The sequence below is a fragment of the Exophiala xenobiotica genome (genome assembly GCF_000835505.1).
Source record: "Exophiala xenobiotica strain CBS 118157 unplaced genomic scaffold supercont1.4, whole genome shotgun sequence".
Classification (NCBI taxonomy): Eukaryota; Fungi; Ascomycota; class Eurotiomycetes; order Chaetothyriales; family Herpotrichiellaceae; genus Exophiala; species Exophiala xenobiotica.
This window is the reverse complement of record NW_013562491.1, coordinates 3,991,840-4,013,482: the sequence shown is the minus strand read 5'-3', so window position 1 is coordinate 4,013,482 and position 21,643 is coordinate 3,991,840. Positions and strand designations below refer to the sequence as shown.

Here is a 21,643-nt window from a genome sequence, read left to right as displayed (position 1 = left end):
ACCCATCATTGGTTCAATGCTGGCTTTATCCCGGCACTACTACCTCTATATGGCTAGCTGCCGGATCTACAATTTTAGCGGTTCATGGTTGACAGTGACGTATCTGGCGACGCGTGCGTCATTATGGCCCACGGTGCCCACGATCCTGGATACCTCACATACCTATAACATGCCTCCATACTTCTTTTGGCGCCAGGTCGTAGGACATTTCACTCTGCTCACATTGGACTTGAACGACAAGCAACGGCTACTGCCAGGACCAATTCACCATGGCTCCTCAAACCTCGTCCATGACTGTACACTTCGACCAGTATAACCCCAATTCTGAGAAGGGCACCGACACCAGATCTTCTCTCGCCTCGCTTGACTATTCACCTCTTCCACGACTAACATGGCGATCCTTCTTGATGGGTGTCCTTGTCTCGATGGGCGGCTTGATGTAAGCAGATATGCTCTCAACCCCAGATGGCAGTGCTGATACAATCTATTCAGATTCGGGTACGACACCGGTCAGATTTCTGGCTTTCTTGAGATGCCCGATTTCCTGGATCGCTTTGGCCAGCGCAAGGCCGACGGTACACCATATTTCAGCAATGTCAGGTCCGGCTTGATCGTCGCCTTGGTAGGTGAACCCTTTCTCCCCGCAAGGCATGACTTCGCTGACCTTCGTAGTTGTCGATTGGCACCTTAATTGGCGCCTTGGTCGCTGCTCCAATTGCTGACCGCATTGGCCGTCGTTTGTCAATTTCTTTCTGGTCTCTGGTCGTAGCAGTTGGTTTCATCATCCAAATCGCTGCTTCTACGGCGTGGTATCAGGTGATGATCGGCCGTCTTGTTGCCGGCTTCGGAGTCGGTGCTTTGAGCTTGCTTGTGCCAATGTATCAGGCCGAAACTGCTCCCCCGTGGATTCGAGGAGCTTTGGTGTGTACTTACCAACTGTTCATCACCCTGGGGATCTTCTTGGCAGCATGCTTCAACTACGGAACCTATACCCACCAACGATCCAGTTCTGCGTCGTGGCGCATCGTCATCGGTCTCGGCTGGATCTGGACCATTATGCTCGGAGTCGGCATCCTGCTCTTCCCGGAGACGCCACGGTTTGACTATCGACACGGACGAGTTGAACAAGCAAAACAGACTTTGATGAAGGTCTATGGCGCGCCTGCTCACCACTACAGTATCCACGTGCAGATGGAAGAGATCGGGAACAAGCTCCGGGCAGAAGTCCAAACCAAGGGCAATCCTATCTCGGAGTTCGTGGTCATGTGCAGAGCACCACGTATGGGCTACCGCATATGGCTCGGAATCATGTTGCAAATGTTCCAGCAGCTGACCGGCGCCAATTACTTCTTCTACTACGGCACCACCATTTTCCAGTCTGTGCAAATCAGTTCCTTCGTCACGCAGATGATCTTGAACGGCATCAACTTCGGCGTTACCTTCATTGGTCTGTACCTGGTCGAGCATTACGGTCGCAGAAAGTCTCTCGTCGCGGGATCCATCTGGATGTTCGTGTGCTTCATGATCTTTGCCTCGGTTGGCCACTTTGTTCTGGACCTTAATGACCCATCCCGGACCCCTTCGGCGGGAGTGGCTCTGATTGTCTTCGCATGTCTTTTCATCCTCGGCTATGCAACGTAAGTGTTCTCCTTTTCAGAAGATAGTGCTGCCCTAGCGCAAGGATTACGTTCTGCTACTGTCTTTACTGGTACATTTGGCTAATAATCTACAGGACTTGGGGTCCGATGGTGTGGACGATCCAAGCCGAAATTTATCCCTCAAAGTATCGAGCCAAGGCCATGTCAATTGCCACGGCCAGCAACTGGACCTGGAACTTCCTCATCGCCTTCTTTACGCCTTTCATCACTGGGGCCATCGACTTCAGATATGGCTACGTCTTCGCCGCTTGCAACGTAACAGCAGGTCTTCTTGTGTACTTCTTTGTAGTGGAAGGACAAGGTCGGACGTTGGAGGAGATTGACACCATGTATATTGAACACGTTAACCCGAGAAAGAGTGCCAAATGGGTTCCACCGTCGGCTGCCGAGATGGCCAGGATCCAGAGAGAGGCAGGCACTGGAGATGTACCCGCGACAGAAAGAGGGGTTTACAGTGGTGAGACAGAGCGCAACGATCTCGCAGGAGACAACAACAAGCATGTCCAGCAGGACGAGTATGCTAGACACAACGTTTGAAGAAATGTAGTTGTAAGAGTATGTTATTGAATACATGAGAAGTATATCCCTATACTCAGAAGGAAAAGCTTTGATAGTCCGTTTTGGTCATGCTTGTTCCCTTGTTGGTCCACGAGCAATGAGCAAGCAAGTGTACAAAGTATCATGCCCGATTATCTCGCTCGCTAGGTACCAAACTCAATAAAGGCAATTATACACATTAAGATGGTACCTTTTCTGGCGAGACCAGCATGCCACTGGCTAAGGAAGCGAACGCCAATCTTTCATGGGGTATCTGTGTGGGTGGTCTGATTGTCTCATACTTCCTCCGCAAAATCCCATCGAGGGCACACCGAGCCCTCTCGCTCTACAAAACGAAGATGAAATGCCTCGTCCATTCCATTGCTACTTCTACATCGCCATGATCTCGTCTGAATCTTTATGGATCATATACCTACGCCCGAGCATCCCTTCAGGATTATTCGCGTACCGTGGTTGAGTGAGAGTCCCACATTCAACGTCAAGCACGAGTCGGGAGCGTTCCGGGACTTTCCAGCGCGACATGGCCGGAAACTAGAAAGACTGCTGGAAGCCGACTTTGAGAACAAGGACAGTGCTGAGACGGCGGCTTTTCTGCAAGAATGGCTCTTCTTTGGATTACTAGCTTCCATATTTCAAGTCTGTGGGAACCCGTTCGACAAGGGAGAGTTCGTTCGATATACCTCGAAACTGGTCAGGAGGCAGAGGAAAAGGCCATTCGTCACGACGAGACCACTCGGTCAAAGGTTGCAGCAATGGTACGACAAGGAGAAATATCAGCCTGTGGCGGTGAAGATGGACCACGAAGACAAGATCAGGCACAATTACACCATCGTCGCTGAAGTGATTGAGGCGTTCAACCAACATCTAGAAGCTGCTCTTAACACTTCCGCAGCGACCACTTTGCGCAGTTGTCTTCCGGGCGAAGTCGAATTATCAATTACCATTCTGCTGGCCACAGTTCAGTACTTTCACATGGTGATTTATGATCCACCAAAGAAGTTGAAAGTGCCTCAATGTCCATGGCTTTCGTCACGGATGGTCGAAGAGGGATGGTGTACAGGCCAGGTCACGAAACTGTGGAGACGGCATGACAATGTGTTGACCATGTACTATTTCAAACTCCTCGGTCCTCCAATGGCCATCAAAGATCATTCGCTCTGTACGCAGAAGCGCTGCGCGGCCAACGACGTGCTGGAGGATGTATATGTCACTCCGCATTGTCCGCGAGAGATGTCCTTCCTGCATGCTCAGGTTCCCAGGATGTTCACAAAGCGCATGAGCTGCAGGTGTGGAGGTTTCATCGGTCCAGATATCGACAAGCTCGATGCCATCATTGAACGAGGAGATATTCCCTTGATATCAGCTCGATGCGCAAGGATTCTGCCCAACGGGAAGTGGGACGAGTCCTTAGACCTTCAAGTCGTCGCGTGCGAGCCAGACACTCCTTATATCGCGATCTCACATGTGTACGTCCTTCCCACATCTCGATAATCACCGAGGAAACAATGCTGACGAGGAATAGCTGGTCGGACGGCTTAGGAAACATCAAAGAGAATACTCTACCAATTTGTCAGCTGAAAGGGCTCCGAACGAAACTGCAGCACATGATCACGGCGAACCCAGAGTACTTTGAAGATTTCTTCCCTGAAGGTGTGTACATGCGCGCAGCTAGACACCTCGACCGACTGTACTTCTGGATGGATACCCTTTGTGTGCCTGTCAGCAACCATGAAACAAGGAAAATGGCAATCCAGGACATGCGCGCAGTGTTCGAGACAGCGACCGCCGTCCTGGTAAAGGACGCTGAATTGAATTCCCAGGCCGACCGCTATGCGCCTGTAGAAGAGCTTACAGCACGTGTCGCCGTGTCGCCTTGGTGCGGCAGACTGTGGACTTTGCAGGAAGCTGCTGTAAACGACAAGGTGTTTATCCAGCTTTTGCATGATGACATTGCTCCGCTTGACGAATTGCAGGAGCCGACACGATCGGTTGTCTTGCTTACAGATGAGCTACTAGAAGCCGAATCGTCAGAAACGCCTGACTCTGGTTTGATGACCAGGTTCATCGAGGACAAAGAGCCGCAGAAACAGATAGACGTCGACGCCAAGTTCTTCGCCTGCCCATCCACGATTTTGTCGATGAATGTCCTCCCTCCGAGTCTGATATCGAATCCGATAGCGAGGCAGACGAAAGCAGAGTTGTTCCTTCAAATACTTACTGAAGTCCAAAGCCGGGAAACTAGCAACTCTTCGGATGAAGCCATTTGTCTTGCGGCATTGTTGAACGAAGATGTGAGCCAGGTATTGAATGAGGACGATGAGAGCAGGAGGTGGATTGCGTTCTTGTTGGTCATTGAGGATGTTATCTCACCGAAGATACTGTTTGCCAACCTTGCCAGGATGAATGCAACAGGATACCGATGGGCGCCGCGGACGTTTTTGAAGTCTGTCGAAGGCTCCGAGCTGTCAAGAGTGGTTGACACTGCCGGACCTTGTCACGGAATGCCCAGAATGCAGATGGGTGTAGACAGCGATAGTGACTCGGCTTCGGATCCCCCCAGAAGGAGAGCACCCTCAGTTCGCATCGGCGACCTTGGCCTGGTGGTGTCATATCCTGGCTTCGCTTTTCACCCGCTCTTGAAAAGTTTACCACCAGAGTTCACCTTCATGGAGGAGCATGGCAAGACAAGATATCGGTGCATAACGGAGTATGCGCATCAGCAGTTCCAAGCATACTTCGGAGGTAGCCCACTCTTGCCGGAGGGTTCGTGGGAGAAAGTAGCGCCAGGGCCGAGTTCTCAGGTGTCGATTGTCTTGGAGGAAGGGTTTTCAGAGGCTTGTGCTTTTGTTCGAGGAGCGCTGCTCACGGACTGCTGCAACAAGTTCGGCATCATGTACGGCACGTTCATCTGCCTCGTCTTGGTGCTCCGAACTTCGAGACGGCACAGCTTGCCCAACGGTGATCTGACGGAGAAGGGAGACATGACAGGTCGGGGAGGGCACTCGGGAGGCGAGCTGGACATGGACGTGGATGTGAAATATGATGCCGACCAAGAGTGGTGTGTTGGATGAGTCTGATTCTGTGTTGAATGAAACAAGGGACAAGGGCTTGTCGAGAGTGCGCTCAGTGCTCGCTGTATGAATATCAGGCAAGTCAGCAAGTCAGGCTTGTAGGCAGTGTCGGCCGCTTTAACCCTCGGGCCACCTACCGAGTCTGTCATGTGGTCACGTGAAGGCTCAAAGTCTCCGCAGCCTCACAGCCATTCCATTCCGTTCTATATTTGTAAACCGCAATATGTAAATGCCCACCACCATGCCGACTACGTGGAATGCATAGGGTTGAGCCCAGATTCCATCGGCTTCATCGCACAAGGGGAAGCTGTTCTGCAATAAGAAATTCATTGCTCAGGCGTCCCTTTCGGACGACCGAGACTCCGAGCTTACTTTCAACTTTCACAACACCCCTTGTGCAAAGCCTCCACCTCCAGTCGGACACACGCGGGTACCGTTGCCCCATCATACAGAGGGAATGGGATCCGCAACTTTACGGAATCAGGAAATTGATCACACGCACAATGGACTTGCTTCGTGTCCGCACTTGAGACGTGGACCTCGTCGTGTGCATGGGAACTCGATTCCGGCTCCATGAGATGATGTCGTTTGATCATTAGGACCGTCCCTCGCCTCATTTCTGTGCTCGCAATATGCTGATGCTATTCTAAATGAACCTATGAAGCTGCATGAGGCTCCATCCTCGGAACTCAGCAAGTCGTCATCATGTTGCCTGGTAGCTGCTCTGTACCTGGAGTCTCATGGGAAATGCGGCCGCGGTCAGCCTCGTCTGAATTGTTGTTTTGTCCTCCATATATCTCGCCTCCTGTTTTCTTATGTCCTTCCGTTCTTTCCCGTCCCTGATCTTTTGTCTCATTCCTCTACTGATACGTCGGGCCCAGTGCACTGCAGCGTCTCCCCAGCTTTTTGAGGCTCTAACCCTCGTTTCAGCGATCAAGGGCTGGAAACAGCCAGAACCCTGCCAAACAGAACATCGACCGGCTCACGCTCTCGCACAAAGCGCATGATCCGTGGTCGACGTGCAGGACAGTCCTTATTTATGTGGTCGAGATGGGTTTTCTCGGTCTTGGAGAACCCTCCTTGGGCACTGCTATCATCTTCCTAGGTGCATGGATCAACAGAGACTTCACCACTCCCTTCCGGCGCTACAACCATTGCAATGATTCCACTGATGTTGAGCACAAACCGGTAGTCGGCAGTCCCATGGCCAACTTCGAACCACCAATCTCGAACCGACAGGGCCGCTGGCGACAACGTGAGATCTCACTACTCGGTTTTTGCAAAGTCATTGACACTCCAAACACTGGCGTGTTCCAAACCCGGCTTCTCAGCAAGGTACTGCTCCGATTTCCCTTCATAGTGGAGATCATATACTGGGCACTCATCTATGGCATCTATCAAATGGGTAGAGCCTTGTTAGCGGAGAGGCTCAATGGTTCAACAGTCGAAGTCGCCCGTCACCACGCCCTGCAGGTCATCCGATTGGAGGAGAAACTGCATATGTTCTGGGAGCCAGACATCCAGCGATTCTTTCTGCAGTATCCCGGAATCATGTATTGGATCAACAGGATCTATTCCTTTGTCCATCTTCCGGCAACGATCACATTCTTGGTCGGTCTCTACTGGTTCGCCATCACTCGCAATCGAGCCCACGCCACTTGGAGCGACCCCGTCTCGGGGCCTTACCTCTATGAGTCCAAACGGAGGACTCTTGCTGTGAGTCAAGCGATCAGTCCCTGAGCAACTCAATAACCTGATGAACAGATTTGCAACCTCCTTGCTTTCTGCGTATTTTCAACTTGGCCCTGCATGCCGCCGCGACTGCTTGGCGATTCGGAAGCAGCGGGAGCAACTGCCGAATCGTCGCGAAGTTATGGCTTTGTGGACACCGTGCATGGGAGCAACGGGGCGCTGTCTGTGTTGTAAGTATTTTGAACAGGACTGCTTCGAACATGAGACAGCTAACCTCTGGCAGCAACACAAGACGCTGGACAAATCAACTGGGTATGTCGTCGCAAGGGGTTTCCCGACGCTCAAGACGAGACTGACAACAAGCAGCGGCAATGCCATCCCTCCACTTCGGCTATTCGCTTTTAGTCGGCCTTACGGTCATGCAGCTACCGATAGCTCATCCCGGTCGTTCCTACCGACTCTCGTTGCCACTGCCATTCTCTAAACCCGGCTTCGAGGCATTCACAGTCACCTTCAGGACTCCTTCTTTGGCCAAGCTGATGTGCCAAGTATTGGGATTCCTCTATCCGGCCTTGATCCTGACTGTGATTGTTGCGACAGCAAACCACTTCATCATGGATGCCGTTGCGGGAGCCACCATCTGTCTTCTGGCACACAGGCACAACGAGTTCATGCTCAACTTCCTCCCGCTCGAAGACTGTTTCCTGTGGTGCTTGCGCATCCACAAACCTGTCCAGGAGACTGTTCGCTTGCCGAAGGACCTAGACTGTACGTGAGCTGGGGACCGTCCACTGGCTCTGTGTCTTTTGCAGTAGCACGATCTACCAGACCGGAAGAGGAAGAATCCTCTGGGGACAATGGTACGCGTGCCGTGGATATTCCGCTCGCACCGGCACAAAAAGAGTCCTTTATGGAACTTGTCGTAGTGCGCGGCCTGGCCGGCTCGAAGAATGACAGCAATCGTGAGACGACGGTCTCCGATCGTCTCCCGTACGGATCAATTTTTGGGATCGGATATCTTCACCAAGAATATCGACACCTACTACTACAGGCTGAAGACCAAGGAGTGAAGTCCCTGGTATGAAGGCAACTCTTCAACGTGCTGACATCCGAACTACGAGTATGCAAGGCGAAGTAGCAAAATCCACGATAGAGCTCAGATCCGTATGAAAGTCAACATGAGCGTGTTGATAGCACAAGGCGTGAACCCAGTTTATTTAGGGCTTGCCACTAGAAGAAGCAAATGGGACTCATCGATACTCGTACATTGCATGGCGATATTGGTCTTCCTTCGATAGGACACGCCAGCCAGGCCCTCCAAACTCCGTGATTGTACAGACAATCCGTCTTATATCCTTGACACACGCCGTTCCTGCAATGCTGGAAGAAAACCTCCTTCGCCATCGCTTAAGGTCACCAAGGATTGGTAGCAATATCTTGAAGGTCATCGCTTCTCAGACCAGTGCCTCCGTGCCCGTTCTTCCAAACGTCCGTCGTCCATGTCATAAAGTCGTAAGTTCGTCATAAAACGCTGAATCACGCTCTTCGTGCCAAAACAGTGCAGACACCAATCAGATCACCCTTGAGCTTTGAGTGCACTGACGGCTTTTTGTACCTCGGCGCCGGCGACCTTTTCCCATTTGGCCTTTCCGTCCACGTCTAACGCCTCAAAGTCACCGATCTTATCGTACAGCATCCGGGAAACGTCGCGGTTGATTATGGTGTACTCATCTTTCGTAATGATCTGATCATGGTAATGTGGCTTGAGGGCAGTCGCGACTAGCTTCTGCACATCTTCTTTCGCAGACAGGGACATACCTGCTCGAGTTGGAGAAGCATCTGTCGATCGCGGTTGAGCATTCGACGTCGAGCCGGCTTCAAGGATGCGCGGTACTCGGCTTCTGGGTTTTGGTTGTACTAGGGTGAGAGAAGAGGAAGGGGTTGTCTTCAGGGCGGCTGTGGGTCGATGACCGTGTGGTTCAGGCTTGGAATGATTCGATTCTGGAGAATTCGGCCGTAAGGGAGAATATTCTGTTGGGGGAAAGACAGGCTCGATGCGTGAAGTAAGACCAGTAGGTGAGCTCGGCCTCAAGGCAGTATGAGGCGGCGGAGTGGCCGACATTGCTCGAGGTGAGGAGTGATTGGAGGGCGATGGCGACAGAAGTGGGGACGAAGGCTGCGGTGAGTTCTGCTCTGCGGGAGGAGAGGCTGCAGGACGAGGCGAAGGTCGGTGGAGGTGAATGTTGTGTGAACTCGAGCCGGACTCTTCGACCTCTTGCAGCAATGACTGAAGGAAACTGGGTGCGGCTGGGTCTATAATCGGCTGTCTTCGAGGTATTGGACTAGCCAGGCGTGAAGACTCTCGAGGTCGAGGGTTGCGGGTCGAAGACGCACCAAGCTCAGAGATGGTGCGAGCCGATGCGCTTGGTCGTCGTCGCTTGATGACTGGAGCAGCGCTATCTTCTGACTCTTTTGGAGAAGCAGACCGAGATCTTCTTTTCCTCTTCTTCGAAGACCCAGCCTCACTGGGTGACGCCTGCGCTTGCTCAAAAGCATGCCATGCCATAAGCTCTTCGGGATTCTCGGCCGGTGGACGTGGTGAAGCTCCGAGTCTTCGAATCCTTGGGGTGGATTCTCCCCCAGGACTACTAGGAAGAGCTGGCTCCATCTCCCTAAAACGACTTCCAGCCCCCTGAAGCTGAGCAACTTGCATGCGGCGTCGCCAAGCATCGTGGGCCTGCCTGTTTGCCTGGCTGTGCTGGCGATGTCGTCTCAAATATGACGCCGATGACTCGTCATCCTCATACGGGAAATCGAGATCGAGGTTGATGCGTGACCAGACAGTCTGCCATACTTCGTTCCAGCTAGAGTCGTAGCCACGTTGTCTGCGCTGCTGGCCTCGAGTACGTCTGCGACCAACGCGACCAGACCGCGGAAGGCGCTGTTGGCGGGGATCGACCTCGCGCTGCGCTCGACAGTTGTCACAGAACCAGTGTCCGTAAGGCACCTCTTGGAGATCAACGCAATATGTATGCCAAAGCTTTTGACAACCATCACAATACATGAGCACATCTTCGTTATCATCTTCACCACAGGCCTGGCATGCTTGATCCTCGTCCTCCTCGTCGACGAACTCAAAGAATACGGAAGGATCTAGCTCAGCGATCTGAGTGCGGTCTTCGACAGGATATGAGGAGATCACATCGCCTGTGTGGAGTCAGCACATGGTATTAGGATGAGGAGGTGGCACTGGCTCACCGTTTATGGTATGCATGAGTTCGACCAAGTTGAAACTTGCGCGGCAAATCGGGCAGCTGTTGGCCCTTTCCACCCAGGGTGTCAGGCATTCATTGTGCAGATAATGACCGCAAGGTCGAAGATGAGCAATCAACTCATCAGACACTTCTTCCGTGGTGTTGGTGGCTTTGTTGATTTGTTCTGGGTGGGACTTCTGCGAAATCGTGGCGGAGGCAGCATCATGCCGGGGAGACTTGGCAAGGGTCGTAGGAAGTGCTGCGACATCACCATTGCCACTGCTCAAGTCTCCTAAGCAGACGATACAAGTGTCCGACATTCAGAGATTTTGTCGGGTAAGTTTGAGCACGATGCAGGCGATGGGAGACTCATGAGGAGAAATAAAGATCATCGGCGAGCGTTGATGATGCTCGGTGGAAAGAGAAGAGGAAGAGTGGGTGCAACCCGAAGGACGATTTAAGAGAACGTCAGAACGGGGCAACTGAACCGAGTCCGAAACCCCCTCTGTCTCCACGTGACGGACTGCCGCCTGGACTTGGTTGGAACAGGAGGAGCTTAGAGCTGGGTGTGACCAATTGGGTCATTTGTGCCCTGCCGTATGATCTCGTTGAGGACCTGAGATGAGGACCTTTGAGAGCCGGCCTTCTGCCTAGATTCTGATAGCATAAAGGTCAAAGATGAAGGACAAAAGGGTGGAACAAACCTTTTCGGTTTTGCGGCATCCACTTTGCACACAGCAGATGAGCGGCTATGAAATGTAGGAATTTGGGATTCAAATAGCGGTGAATCGTCAACCGAGGCTAATAGCCCGAGATCCAGTCGGGTTCCCAGCAAGCGCAATGCCTCGTCTGAAAGTGATGGAACAGATCATGACGGCCGCTATGATCAGGGAACATGCGCTCTGCTTCTCACTTGACCTTGGCTGGTCAATAAAGAGGTTACCGATCCAAGGTGAGTATGCTCGCCGATCTCATATCTATGGAAATGCATGACATGGATGACACGCAATCGATAGCGTAATCTCGAAGTGAGGGCATGGGTCATGAAGAAGCGAAGGAGGAATCGAAGACGAAAGGAGGCTGGTTCTTTCATTCGATGATTCGATTTAGGTCTATCGATTCGGTTCTGCCATGACAGTGAGAGCCTTCGCAGTGACGAAGCTGAGTGTCCTGCGCGATGTGACCGATCCCATGCGAATCTTCCGGTCGTGCTATTTCAGATCATAAAAAGCCTTGTCTTCTCGGATAGAACAACTCCATTCCCATGCTTGAAACATGCTTTTACACCTCCGCAATTTCTCTCAATCGTCGAATGGTCGATCTCGTGGCAGCAGCAGCTGGGGTACTGTAGGAGGACATTGTTAGGATTCCAGGAGCCGTGCTGCCATGTTTCTTTTCTTGACTTACGAAACAGTCCACGCGCCTCCGGCGATCGTCTTCTTGCAGCTCTTGCAGTTCCAGATTCCGACCGAATGTCGCTTGACCGAGTTCTTGCCGCAGAAAGTGCAGATGTATCGGGCGTGCTGGGTGATTTCCATCTTCTTGACTTGTTTTCGGAGGGATGCACCATAACGAGTGCCGTACTTGCCGGTCACGCCGACCTCTGTATATTGTCAGCATGGTTCTCGCAGATCTGGACCAGAGGAGACGGACTCTTTGTGCGCTTCGTCATTTTGAAGAGAGTGGACGAAGAATTGAGGTAGGAAGGAAAATGAGTATCGTCGACAACAATTTGATGTCGACCGCAGTTGCTGCAAACCTCGAAAGTGTGCAAGAGGTAATTAGCGTCTTGGCATGATGGCGGGAGTCGGTCACGTGCCCTCTACATTAATTTCACTTAGTCATCATCCAAGAGAATCGACGAGGCGACCTGATACGCGTCGAGTACTCCGTACGAGGCGCAGCACAAAGTACCACAGCATGCCAGTTAAATGCGTAGGAGCCCGACGTGTGAGAGGTAGCGTATCTACCAAAGTACTGCTTTTTTTCTGCTGACTGTTCGAGACACGATGATTGAGTGTTGATATCAGCATAGCACGAGCCGAAGTCAAGCCACGCATCATGCCACCCCAGGTGCACATGTTCGGCAATCATGCCTCCTGAAAGTGTGCTGATGGGCTTCGGACCCCCCTGAGAGGTGGAAGTTGACTGCAGCGTCTTCCGGAGAATCGTTGGTACCAAAAATAATCCTCCGCCGAGGCTGTGAGAGGCCTGATCTGAGCTACAGCGCCCAGAGCGCCCACCAAAAAGGCACTCTGAGGGGCGCACTCCGCATCCTACTGACCTAGCATCGGCGAGCCACTTTAGGCTTCAGCTGACAGTCCAATTAGACCATGAGCAAAGGATGCAAGTCTCAGGGCCAACAGGCTTGTCGGCTGCTTCAGCTCTCGCGTTGCTAGTGCAGCGCGTGGATCTCTTTTTCTCATCCCAAGAAAGACACCTTTTCCTTCGATCGTCAAACGAATTCATATCAATTGCTGACAAGCCCTATCAATCGATTCCATTCCGTGTAGCAAATCTATATTCTCTTTCTTCTTTGTATTCATTGCTCCTTCTTCAGCGGCACCGAGCTTCACTTCGTGAGCACCGTCAACACCCCGTTCCCGCACAATGGCAGCCAAACGTCAATACGACCTCGTCCTCCTGGGCGCGACTGGCTACACTGGCAAATTGACCGCTGAATACATCACGTCCAGCCTCCCGACAAACATCAAATGGGCCATCGCCGGGCGCAATCAATCCAAACTACAGTCTCTGGTCAACGACTTGAAGTCTCTCAATTCGTCGCGCTCTGCTCCCGATGTCATCACGGTCGCCAATCTCACCGCCCCTGAAATGACCACGCTCGCCAAGAGAACCAGAGTCCTCCTCAATACTGTCGGACCTTACCATCTTTACTCAACTCCTGTGGTCGAGGCATGTGCTCAAACTGGTACCCACTATGTCGATGTCACTGGTGAGACTCCCTGGGTCAGAGAAATCATCACCAAGTACGAAACCACTGCAAAGAAGAGCGGTGCCATCATCATCCCCGAGTGCGGCGTTGAATCCGCCCCTTCAGATCTGATCGCCTACGTCGCAACGCGCTTGGTCCGCAAGGTCTGGGACTGCGGTGTCATGGACATCGTTGCTTCTGTGCATGAGCTGAAGTCGTCCGGTCCCAGTGGCGGGACTTTGGCTACCGGCCTGGGACTCATGGACCACTATTCCGCCAAAGACATAAAGCAGTGCATGGATCCGTTCTGTCTGTCTCCCTCTCGTCTGAAGCCCTACACAAAAGACACCCTGTATCCGCCGAACCCGGAGCCAAACACTTACATACGCACCGGGTTGCAGAAGTTGACTGGTGTATGGGCATATCCCCGTCTGGGCAATCTGGCCACGTCCATCACCGCCAAACCTAACGTAGCCATCGTCCACCGCTCCGCTGGCCTGACCCCTTACTTCTATGGGTTCAACTTCACCTACGAGGAATACATGGCCGTCGGCAGCCCCTTGGTTGGCCTGCTGATTCACTTCGCCCTCAGCCTTCTGACCTTGTTCCTCGCATTCCCACCGACTCGCGCCATCATGAAGATGTTTGCATCCTACAAGCCAGGTTCCGGGCCGACCAAAGAGTCCACGAAGGGTGACGCGCTCGAATTACGTGCTATCGCTGTCGCCGAGCAACTTGCCAAGCAGCCACGCAAAGCACTGGCAACCTTCCGCTTCGAGGGTGGCATATACCAGCTCACGGCAATCCTGTTGGCGGAGGCCGCTATGGTGTTGTTGAGCAAGGACGAGGATATCAAGAAGTCCCATGGCGCTGGATTCTTGACACCATCTTGCTTGGGTGACGACTATCTGGACAGACTAGAGAAGGCTAACGTAAAGATTGGGGTACAACAGATCGGTGACGTTGGAAGCAAGTAAGATCGAAATTGCCGACACCTTTAGATCGACCATGTACTATTTCTGAAGCCAGGGGGATTCATAGGTCGAGCTTGATGGAAGTGATTGCTGAGTGTGCATATTTTCTGCCACACGAACCAAAGACGAGAGTTGGTGCTGGGAGCGCGTTGTAAAGACTAATGAGCTTTGGGCTTTTCCTTGTATGACTTGAGCTGCTGTAGATTCCAAGGACGGAAATTATTTTACCTTGTCCTCACGTGGTTTCTCAGCCCATTCTGATACAGTACATTGATCCTAGGCAATAGTGGTGTGCTCGGTTCGAACATGACTGGGAGGGCCGATGAATTGATATAATTCTGCTCACTTCGCTATATGCAAAAACATGAACGTTACAAAAACGCGCCTTTGCGCTTGTACGTGTTGGAATGACATGAGAAGATGCTGCACTAACGTACTCCACCGCGTCCTTCCCAGTCATACCTGCCTGACCTTAGATATAACTGACTTTTGTACCCATACCAATGGTAGCTCTGACTTTCTCCCAGCTGGTGTTGGCCATTCTCCGGGCTCTTTCCCTCACTTGCCTCTGACTGAAAGCCATCACGAACGCCAAGATAAACAGCAAGAATCTCAGAAGACTCGTTGGATTCTTCGAGATAGTGCCGGCCAAGTTGCGAGCCAGATTCGAAAGAGTCACGAACAACTGCCGTGCCTGCGCAAGCATGGTATTCTGATTCGATGCCTTGGATTTACGGGTAGGCCTTCGAGGTGTCTGCGCCGGAGGAGACAGTGTGCTGCGGCTGACAGATGAAGGTACAGGTGGAGAGCGTGGTGAGGTAGTGGAGGGTATTGGTTGTGAAGGAAGTTTACTCATTGCAGCTTCTTTTGATGGCTTCGCTGTTGAGGTTTTATCCTCTGGCTTGGGAGCCACATGCGTGCCATTCGGATGTTCCTTTTCGATACCGTAGTCCACCTCGCTACTCGTCCTCTGGTGCTTAGACGCTGTTCTTGACAGATGGGGCTCGCGCGTATGGCCCTGTTCGGAAAGGGTGGGTTCGGGTGGGTGCAGGTCTTCCTCCGTGTCCTCGAAAACGTCCTGCTCTGCTTCATCAATGTCCTGCTGCCCCTCACTCACTTCTTGAAGTTCTTGTAACGTCTGCAGGAAGGCGTCCCGTCGTTCCTCATCCAGAATGTCACTGTTCGAAATGAAACTCTTGGCATATTCCCATTCATCGTTTCGTGGTAGGACGTGCAATGTGAAGAGCTCCAAGACTTTGATTCGCGAAGCAAGATCCTTTGGCGTGTTCGTCCCGTTCATGCCAGCTTGCCGACCGTTGCTCAGCGCATCATTGAGGTGGGTGGAGAGGTCAAGATCGGGGTGTGAGGAGGAAAGGTAGGTTTCAAGACGCGATTGGGTGAGCTTCTGATTAGCAGCTTGTGCAAGGAGAAGATTCGATCTAAAAAGGTGAGCCTCAATTGTTTTAACCAAGAGTAGCAAGGGGTCCGCACAAATTGTAGACGACTTCGGCATCCACTGAGCCTTCTCGTCCCTGGTAGCCGTCTCTGACCACTTGTTCCCAGACCGTGCCATTCCTGACGTTTCGAACGATCTCCTGATACTCTTTGTGGCCGAACAGACCTCCTCCTTCTTCATAGCCAAGGTCGACGATGGAGTTCAACAGGGTGACATACAAGCTCCAAATCTTGATGCGCTGGCTCGTCGTCGCGGTCGCAACGGGTGCTTGGGCAGGGCTGTCGTCGGGTCTTCCTTTCCCGGGTGGAGTGACTATAGGCTGCAGGGCTTCATATGCTTCCAGCAGTCTCCTGGTCAGGTAAAGCTGCGAAGCATGCTTGTATATCTTGGAGACATCCGATGACGTTCTCTTGCTAGGTTGATTCAGGGAGGCATGCGAGGAGGAAAGAATCTGCGAGCTCGACTGCGAATCCGAGCCTATAGACATGATGCTTGCTGTACGTCAGCCTCAACAAAATACAATGAAAGATATGAGCGTTGTGATCGCAGCGAGTTTAGGTCGTAGAATGCTGGAGTAGCAATCTGGGGTTGGAGTTCGATTCGGCAATTGGCGTCACGTCGCTTGAACCTCGGCAAAGGAAATGGAATTCTACGCCAGAAATCTGTGGCACGCAGCCACATTATCTTGACGTGCCCATGTATAGATAGAAAAAGTGACAATCACCCTGGTATAATCGAGATAGACACCTTCCAATGCAGTGGGTGTTCAAGCTGAAGTACAAAGGTAGATGATGTATCTATCGGCCTTCCGTTCCAGGACCGTCACGTCTTGAGAGGTCGCATCATATCCAAGATGCCTTCTTCGCAAGCATTCGCCTGGAGCCGGTTACTGATCAACTTCCAGAATTCACCATCCTCTTCCCATCTCGGCAAGAGTTCGCCCTTCTCCACCATTTCTGCAATTCTGCGCTGTGTCTCTGCGTGCTTCTGGGCAGCATCCTGCTCCTCGGAGGCTTCTGATGGTTCGTCTTCGAGCATATCAAATATGTTCGATCTCCGAGAGACAGACTGCAAGCTCCTGGAATTGGGCTTGGATGCCACAGTGTGTTGGTTCTTCTCTTTGGCAACAACAACGGTGGCCCCTTTTTCAGATCCATGGGTGCTTGTGCTCTCTTGCGTGCCATGCTCGGACCCTATCAAGATTGATCTTGCTATAGTCACTGGGGCCTTGAGCACATCAACCACGCTCGTGGTTAGGCCTTTTTTCGGCACTTCCGACTCAACTGCAACATCTTTCACCTTGGCTTCAGCCGATGTGGTTGTTGTCTCTTCCATTGTGGGAGCAGAGCTTCCTATTGGAGGGTCCAAGTCCTTCACCTCTCTTTTGAGCTTCCCTGGCAGCTTGAGACCGATCTTCGCCGTAACAAAACTATCAAAGCCAGCCTCGTGATAGGTTGCAGCGTGCAGGTAACGGTCGAAATCCGGAGGCAAGTGTATGCGCGGAACTCCCACAGAGCTCAGGTCGCTTTCCACCGCTTTCAGAGATGTGTCGGCCCAACGTTTACTCCCCACACCAGCAAGGTATTTCGTGTCAAGAACAATGGGGAACAGCTCGATTACCCGGGCACTGAAGTCCTCTACTCGTTCAGGCAGGTCACCAATGAAACATCTGTAGAGGTTGATGAGGTCGGTCAGACAATTGTGTCCGACAAATGCTCGAGTCCCCTTTCGCAAATCCTGTTGGAGCTGGTTCAGGAAGCCCGGAGTATCTTTCGGGGCCTGTCCTTCTGGAAAAGCCGCCTCCACATAATAATGTGGCAGTTTTGAAATATCACCGCCCATTATCGCTTCAATCACCCATCGGAAGCCAACGGCATGCGCGATTTCTCGCTCACGAGTCTGGGCGCGCAGTTCTCGCCAACTTGCTTGCTGCTCGTCCGTCGGTTTGGTAATTTGCACAAAGTGGCCCATTCCCCGGGTTTTGAGCTTCGGCCATTCGTTTCTAACGATCTGGTGTGTCAAGCGGACTTGATATCGACTGAGCTCAGAAGGGATGGGGTCCTGAGCATCTTCGGCGGGAATATTAAGATAGTTTTCCTGCTCTTCGGTTGGTAGAGACTGCCATTCGTTGACCGACTCTTTGATGTGGTTCACCAAGACTGAATCTTCGTCTTTGAGAATCATGTCTGGGATTTCCGACCTGACCTTGTCATCGTCGGAGAGCTTCTGGCGCACCTGCTGCTCTTCTTCACGGGACAGGTAGTGCACGCCATCGGAAAAGGGCCGTTCAATGTTAAATCCATTGCGCATTAGAAATGAAATTGCTGCGCATGTCAGTCTCGAAGGCGGCCGACTCATTGCGGACTGGATCTTACCACCGCTATTGTATGACCATACCCGCCGGAAGACCTGTTCTTTCGTAGCTGGCAGAGGGCTGAGATGGAAGTTGTATGGTCGGGCAACGTAACGTCCTTCAACTATCAGCAACCCATCATGATGTCTTCATCCAAATACATCGAAGTCAATGTCTCCTTCCGTCCGCCAGATGAAGCGACGGCTTCCTCGACTTGAAATGATAAAGCTGGATGGAGGACATCTCACCTTTCTCAGTATCTTCGCTGACAATGGTCAGGCCAATCTGTAGTATCTGATAAATTTGAGCAGCCGATCTCAGATCTTGATAGTACTCCTGTAAGGACAATTTCCCCGAGCCTCCAGCAGATCTTCTAGCAGCAACCCCTGAAAACTCAAGGTCGAAAGCGACGAAACGGCTATCTGCAATGTGCTGAATGATTTTGATCAGCTCCCCGGGGAAAGTAGCATGCGTGATGTCCATGGCGCAGGGGAAAAGTGGCTGTTGTGGCCTAAGCGAAGTCCGTAACGAGTTGAAAGGAAGGCATAAAAGTTTGCTTGGGAGACCAAACAGACGCCGAAGGAACGTGGGCATCGAAGACCAAACAGAAGAAACTCATCGGCAGCGAAGCGCCTCTGTTTGCTGAGAGAGCGCTGAGAGCGATGGTGGAAGACTCGCAAGTGATGGCAACGAGAAGCTGCAATGGTAAAGGACCCCAAGACTGTTTTTGATGGTAGTAGAAGTCATCGGCACGAATCTCACTGACGACATTGACAAATACTTCTAGGCGTACGAATTGATCACCAGCAAGAGATCTTTGAGTGTCGCTTCGTCCCTTTCTAGCCCATACTCATTGTGACCGTTGCGTAACTAACAACGTTTTGATCAAGGGAGTCGCGTGCTCAGGCATTGCCATGGTGCGTCGGCGAACACATTCTCCTTCGTCCAACGAACCTTGGAAGTCGGAGAAAACGGCGAATTTAATTTGTGGGGGAAATATATCGCAACTTCACAACTGCCCCACGGGATTTCCAGTGCTTTTGAACTCTCTACCAACTGATCGATATACGGTCACATTTACCCAAGTCAGTCGCCGATAACTGTGAGTCTGTGAACTATTGAGATGATACAGTAGCACGACCACTATCCGTTCCCTTATCCACCTGCGGCATGGCCGCCTCCTCACCCTCGCTTTCGGCGCTCTTGAAGAAATCGACTCTTGACGACCACGAGCAAATCCTCGAAGCATGTAACAAGGCTCTCAAAACCTCAAGATCCGATCTCGAAGCTCAGCATGTCAAAGTAGTCGCCCTTCTGAAACTCGACCGTTACGATGAGGCTGTCAAATTCATCGAGAGCGCAGGTGACACTCTGCAGAAGACGGCAGATGTGGAATATGCATATGCGCTTTACAAGACTGGTCGTTTAGAACAAGCTGTAGACCTGTCATCCAAGATTCAATCAAGAGGCGCGCGGCATATTGAAGCTCAGGCAAGATATCGCTTGGAAGATTCACTGAAGACGTCCGAGGTCTACCAGCGGATAGATCATCATAAGTCGGAAGACTATGACATGCGGGTGAATCAGGGAGCAATAGACGCCCAAGCACAATGGATTGGTGTTGCAGACGTGAAGTCAATACGAAGGCCTGGAAGGGAGGACTTGCAGGCGTTCGAAACGACCTACAATGCCGCATGTGGAAGCATTGCAAGAGGAGAGTATGCACAAGCCGAAGTCCTCCTGAAGAGGGCGAAAGAACTGTGTAAGCATTCCGAGGATCTCACAGCCCAACAAAAGATCGACGAGCTGCTGCCTATCTCCGTGCAGCAACTGTACGTACTGTTATGTCTCGGGAAAAGCTCTGAAGCGGAAGCTCTTGCTGCAGAGATCAAAGTCGAAGAAGTGTCGGATCTGTCAACACGGAAGGTCGCTGAGAACAACCTGCTGCTGGTGACGTCGGCCGACAATCCCTTCCTCGCCTACAAGGCATTCCATACTACAGCAAAGATCCCGCCAGAGGACAGGCTCTTTTCTTACCAGAACATTCCCTTGCTATCGAACAAGGCCACTCTGGATCTGCGAGCCTTCAAGTTTGACGGTCTACGATCATCCACAACCAAAGCTCAACATCGACCGCTTTCGCTCTCCCCAGATGCCCTGGTATCGTCATGCTCAGCTGCTGCAGCCCGTGCAGGCAATGAAACAGGCAAGGCAGCAATCAAGAAGATCCTCCGAATCCTGGAGAGGGAACCAAATGACATTGGCACTATCCTTACCTTGGTCCAGTTGTACATCTTAGGTGGCGACAGCACCTCGGCGGTCGAACTACTCGAATCCTTCCTGAAGAGGCTGGAGCAGTCTGTGGCTGAGCATGAGCAAGAAATCAGATTCAGTCCTCTGCTTGTGAGTCTTCTGATCAGCTTGTACAAGAACCGGGGTCAGAAGGCACATGTCAAGCAAGAACTCGCAAAGGCTGCTGCCTACTGGCGCACCCAGTCCAACCCTCCCACCAGTCTACTGAAAGCGGCCGGCGTTTCACTGTTGGAATCCCAGAATGAAGAGGACACCGCTTCAGCGTCGGAGATCTTCGCCAAGCTAAAGCAACAGCAACCAGACGACAAAGCCACGGCAGCCGGGTATGTGGCCTCTCATGCCACTGATAAGTCGAGCCAGCTCAAAACGGACATCGACAAACTCACACCTATCAATGACCTTATCCGCGACGTGGATGTTACCTCAATAGAGACTGCTGGCATACCACAGTCGTCGAACGCTCTTGCAATAGCACAATTGGGGCGAACGAGAAAGCGAGCGGCTCCAGATGCCAACGGTCTCAAAGCCAAACGAGTACGCAAGTCACGAATACCGAAAGACTATGACGAGAATAAGAAACCAGACCCGGAGCGGTGGCTTCCTATGAAGGACCGGAGTTACTATCGACCACCAAAAGGAAAAAAGAAGGCCAAGAAAGGCGGTGATACCCAGGGTGGCGTGGTGAACGAGGATCTAAACGTCGATGGGAAGCCCGCTGCTCCTGTTGTTTCAACATCTGGAGGAGGCAAGAAGAAGAAGGGCAAGGGCAAGAAATGAAGCGCGGCTGGGTGGTCGCTGTGAATGGCATCTGAGCATGCCGCAATGCATGTAGGGTTTTCTACAGCGCCAAAACCACAAAGCTCGTCAGTCGTATGCAGTCTACCGTCCACAATTCCTTGTTTGTCGTTCCGCGTCTTGAGATGTGCCACTCTCGCGGAAACCACATGCCTCGTTTTCGTCTTGTCATCGTCCAACGCTGGCCTTGTATGAAGTACCATCATTCTCAAACGTTGACACCGTATGTGCGCCCAGAAACCCCGGAATTCTTGCAATCGACCGTAGTACTCGTTATCCAATGTTCCTCCTCTTGCCTCTTAATTGGCCGGAACGAGGATACTTGCTTTTCATTGTGTACACAAGCACCTTTCCAATGCCATGTTCCTGGTGCTTAACTGACTTTCGGGGAACGTTCTGAGACACGTCAATGTCAATGTCAAGGCAGCGGTGGAGAAAGGACAAGCTCGTAATGGTGAACCAATAGGAGGTGTAAGCACCGACGGAAGAGACAGATGGATTCGAACGGGATCGGAATGGACGTAAAGTATCCGTAGAAGCGCGACGTATAAGTGCCTGCGGCAGACGATCGATGGGAAGGATGA

At 51.9% G+C, this 21,643-nt stretch overlaps 9 protein-coding genes across 10 annotated transcripts; 5 read left to right on the top strand and 4 right to left on the bottom strand.

Annotated features, from left to right (window-relative positions):
• Positions 1-189: 189 nt before the first annotated feature.
• On the top strand, positions 190-2,265 carry PV05_07674. Of its 2 annotated transcripts, XM_013460521.1 has the most exons (4): positions 190-439; positions 493-622; positions 673-1,637; positions 1,733-2,265. In XM_013460521.1, exons 1-4 carry the CDS (start codon positions 270-272, stop codon positions 2,193-2,195), a joined length of 1,728 nt encoding a protein of 575 aa, XP_013315975.1. In that variant the 5' UTR covers positions 190-269; the 3' UTR covers positions 2,196-2,265. The 2 variants fall into 2 exon arrangements, with proteins under 2 accessions (XP_013315975.1, XP_013315974.1); XM_013460520.1 differs by having other exon boundaries at positions 673-2,265.
• Positions 2,266-2,594: 329 nt separating this feature from the next.
• PV05_07673 (uncharacterized protein) lies at positions 2,595-5,533 on the top strand. The gene is made up of 2 exons (XM_013460519.1): positions 2,595-3,682; positions 3,739-5,533. The coding sequence occupies exons 1-2, from the start codon at positions 2,616-2,618 to the stop codon at positions 5,285-5,287; spliced, it is 2,616 nt and encodes an 871-aa protein (XP_013315973.1). The 5' UTR covers positions 2,595-2,615; the 3' UTR covers positions 5,288-5,533.
• An 804-nt stretch (positions 5,534-6,337) lies between these two features.
• On the top strand, positions 6,338-7,755 carry PV05_07672 (uncharacterized protein; the record flags this gene model as incomplete). Its single annotated transcript, XM_013460518.1, has 4 exons — positions 6,338-7,003; positions 7,052-7,209; positions 7,263-7,291; positions 7,346-7,755. 4 exons carry the CDS (start codon positions 6,338-6,340, stop codon positions 7,753-7,755), a joined length of 1,263 nt encoding a protein of 420 aa, XP_013315972.1.
• Positions 7,756-8,555: 800 nt separating this feature from the next.
• Positions 8,556-10,553, bottom strand: PV05_07671 (uncharacterized protein; the record flags this gene model as incomplete). The annotated part of the gene is made up of 2 exons (XM_013460517.1): positions 8,556-10,186; positions 10,238-10,553. The coding sequence occupies 2 exons, from the start codon at positions 10,551-10,553 to the stop codon at positions 8,556-8,558; spliced, it is 1,947 nt and encodes a 648-aa protein (XP_013315971.1).
• A 961-nt stretch (positions 10,554-11,514) lies between these two features.
• Positions 11,515-11,905, bottom strand: PV05_07670 (60S ribosomal protein L37a; the record flags this gene model as incomplete). Its single annotated transcript, XM_013460516.1, has 3 exons — positions 11,515-11,578; positions 11,641-11,836; positions 11,887-11,905. The coding sequence occupies 3 exons, from the start codon at positions 11,903-11,905 to the stop codon at positions 11,515-11,517; spliced, it is 279 nt and encodes a 92-aa protein (XP_013315970.1).
• Positions 11,906-12,679: 774 nt separating this feature from the next.
• Positions 12,680-14,483, top strand: PV05_07669 (uncharacterized protein). Its single transcript, XM_013460515.1, has one exon. The coding sequence runs from the start codon at positions 12,844-12,846 to the stop codon at positions 14,143-14,145; it is 1,302 nt and encodes a 433-aa protein (XP_013315969.1). The 5' UTR covers positions 12,680-12,843; the 3' UTR covers positions 14,146-14,483.
• PV05_07668 (uncharacterized protein) lies at positions 14,434-16,157 on the bottom strand. The gene is made up of 2 exons (XM_013460514.1): positions 15,634-16,157; positions 14,434-15,581 (listed from the first exon to the last, which is right to left on the bottom strand). Exons 1-2 carry the CDS (start codon positions 16,083-16,085, stop codon positions 14,615-14,617), a joined length of 1,419 nt encoding a protein of 472 aa, XP_013315968.1. The 5' UTR covers positions 16,086-16,157; the 3' UTR covers positions 14,434-14,614.
• A 142-nt stretch (positions 16,158-16,299) lies between these two features.
• PV05_07667 (uncharacterized protein) lies at positions 16,300-18,632 on the bottom strand. Its single transcript, XM_013460513.1, has 3 exons — positions 18,200-18,632; positions 17,974-18,069; positions 16,300-17,922 (listed from the first exon to the last, which is right to left on the bottom strand). The coding sequence occupies exons 1-3, from the start codon at positions 18,543-18,545 to the stop codon at positions 16,421-16,423; spliced, it is 1,944 nt and encodes a 647-aa protein (XP_013315967.1). The 5' UTR covers positions 18,546-18,632; the 3' UTR covers positions 16,300-16,420.
• A 316-nt stretch (positions 18,633-18,948) lies between these two features.
• On the top strand, positions 18,949-21,148 carry PV05_07666 (uncharacterized protein). Its single transcript, XM_013460512.1, has one exon. The coding sequence runs from the start codon at positions 19,122-19,124 to the stop codon at positions 21,039-21,041; it is 1,920 nt and encodes a 639-aa protein (XP_013315966.1). The 5' UTR covers positions 18,949-19,121; the 3' UTR covers positions 21,042-21,148.
• The last annotated feature ends 495 nt before the right edge of the window (positions 21,149-21,643 follow it).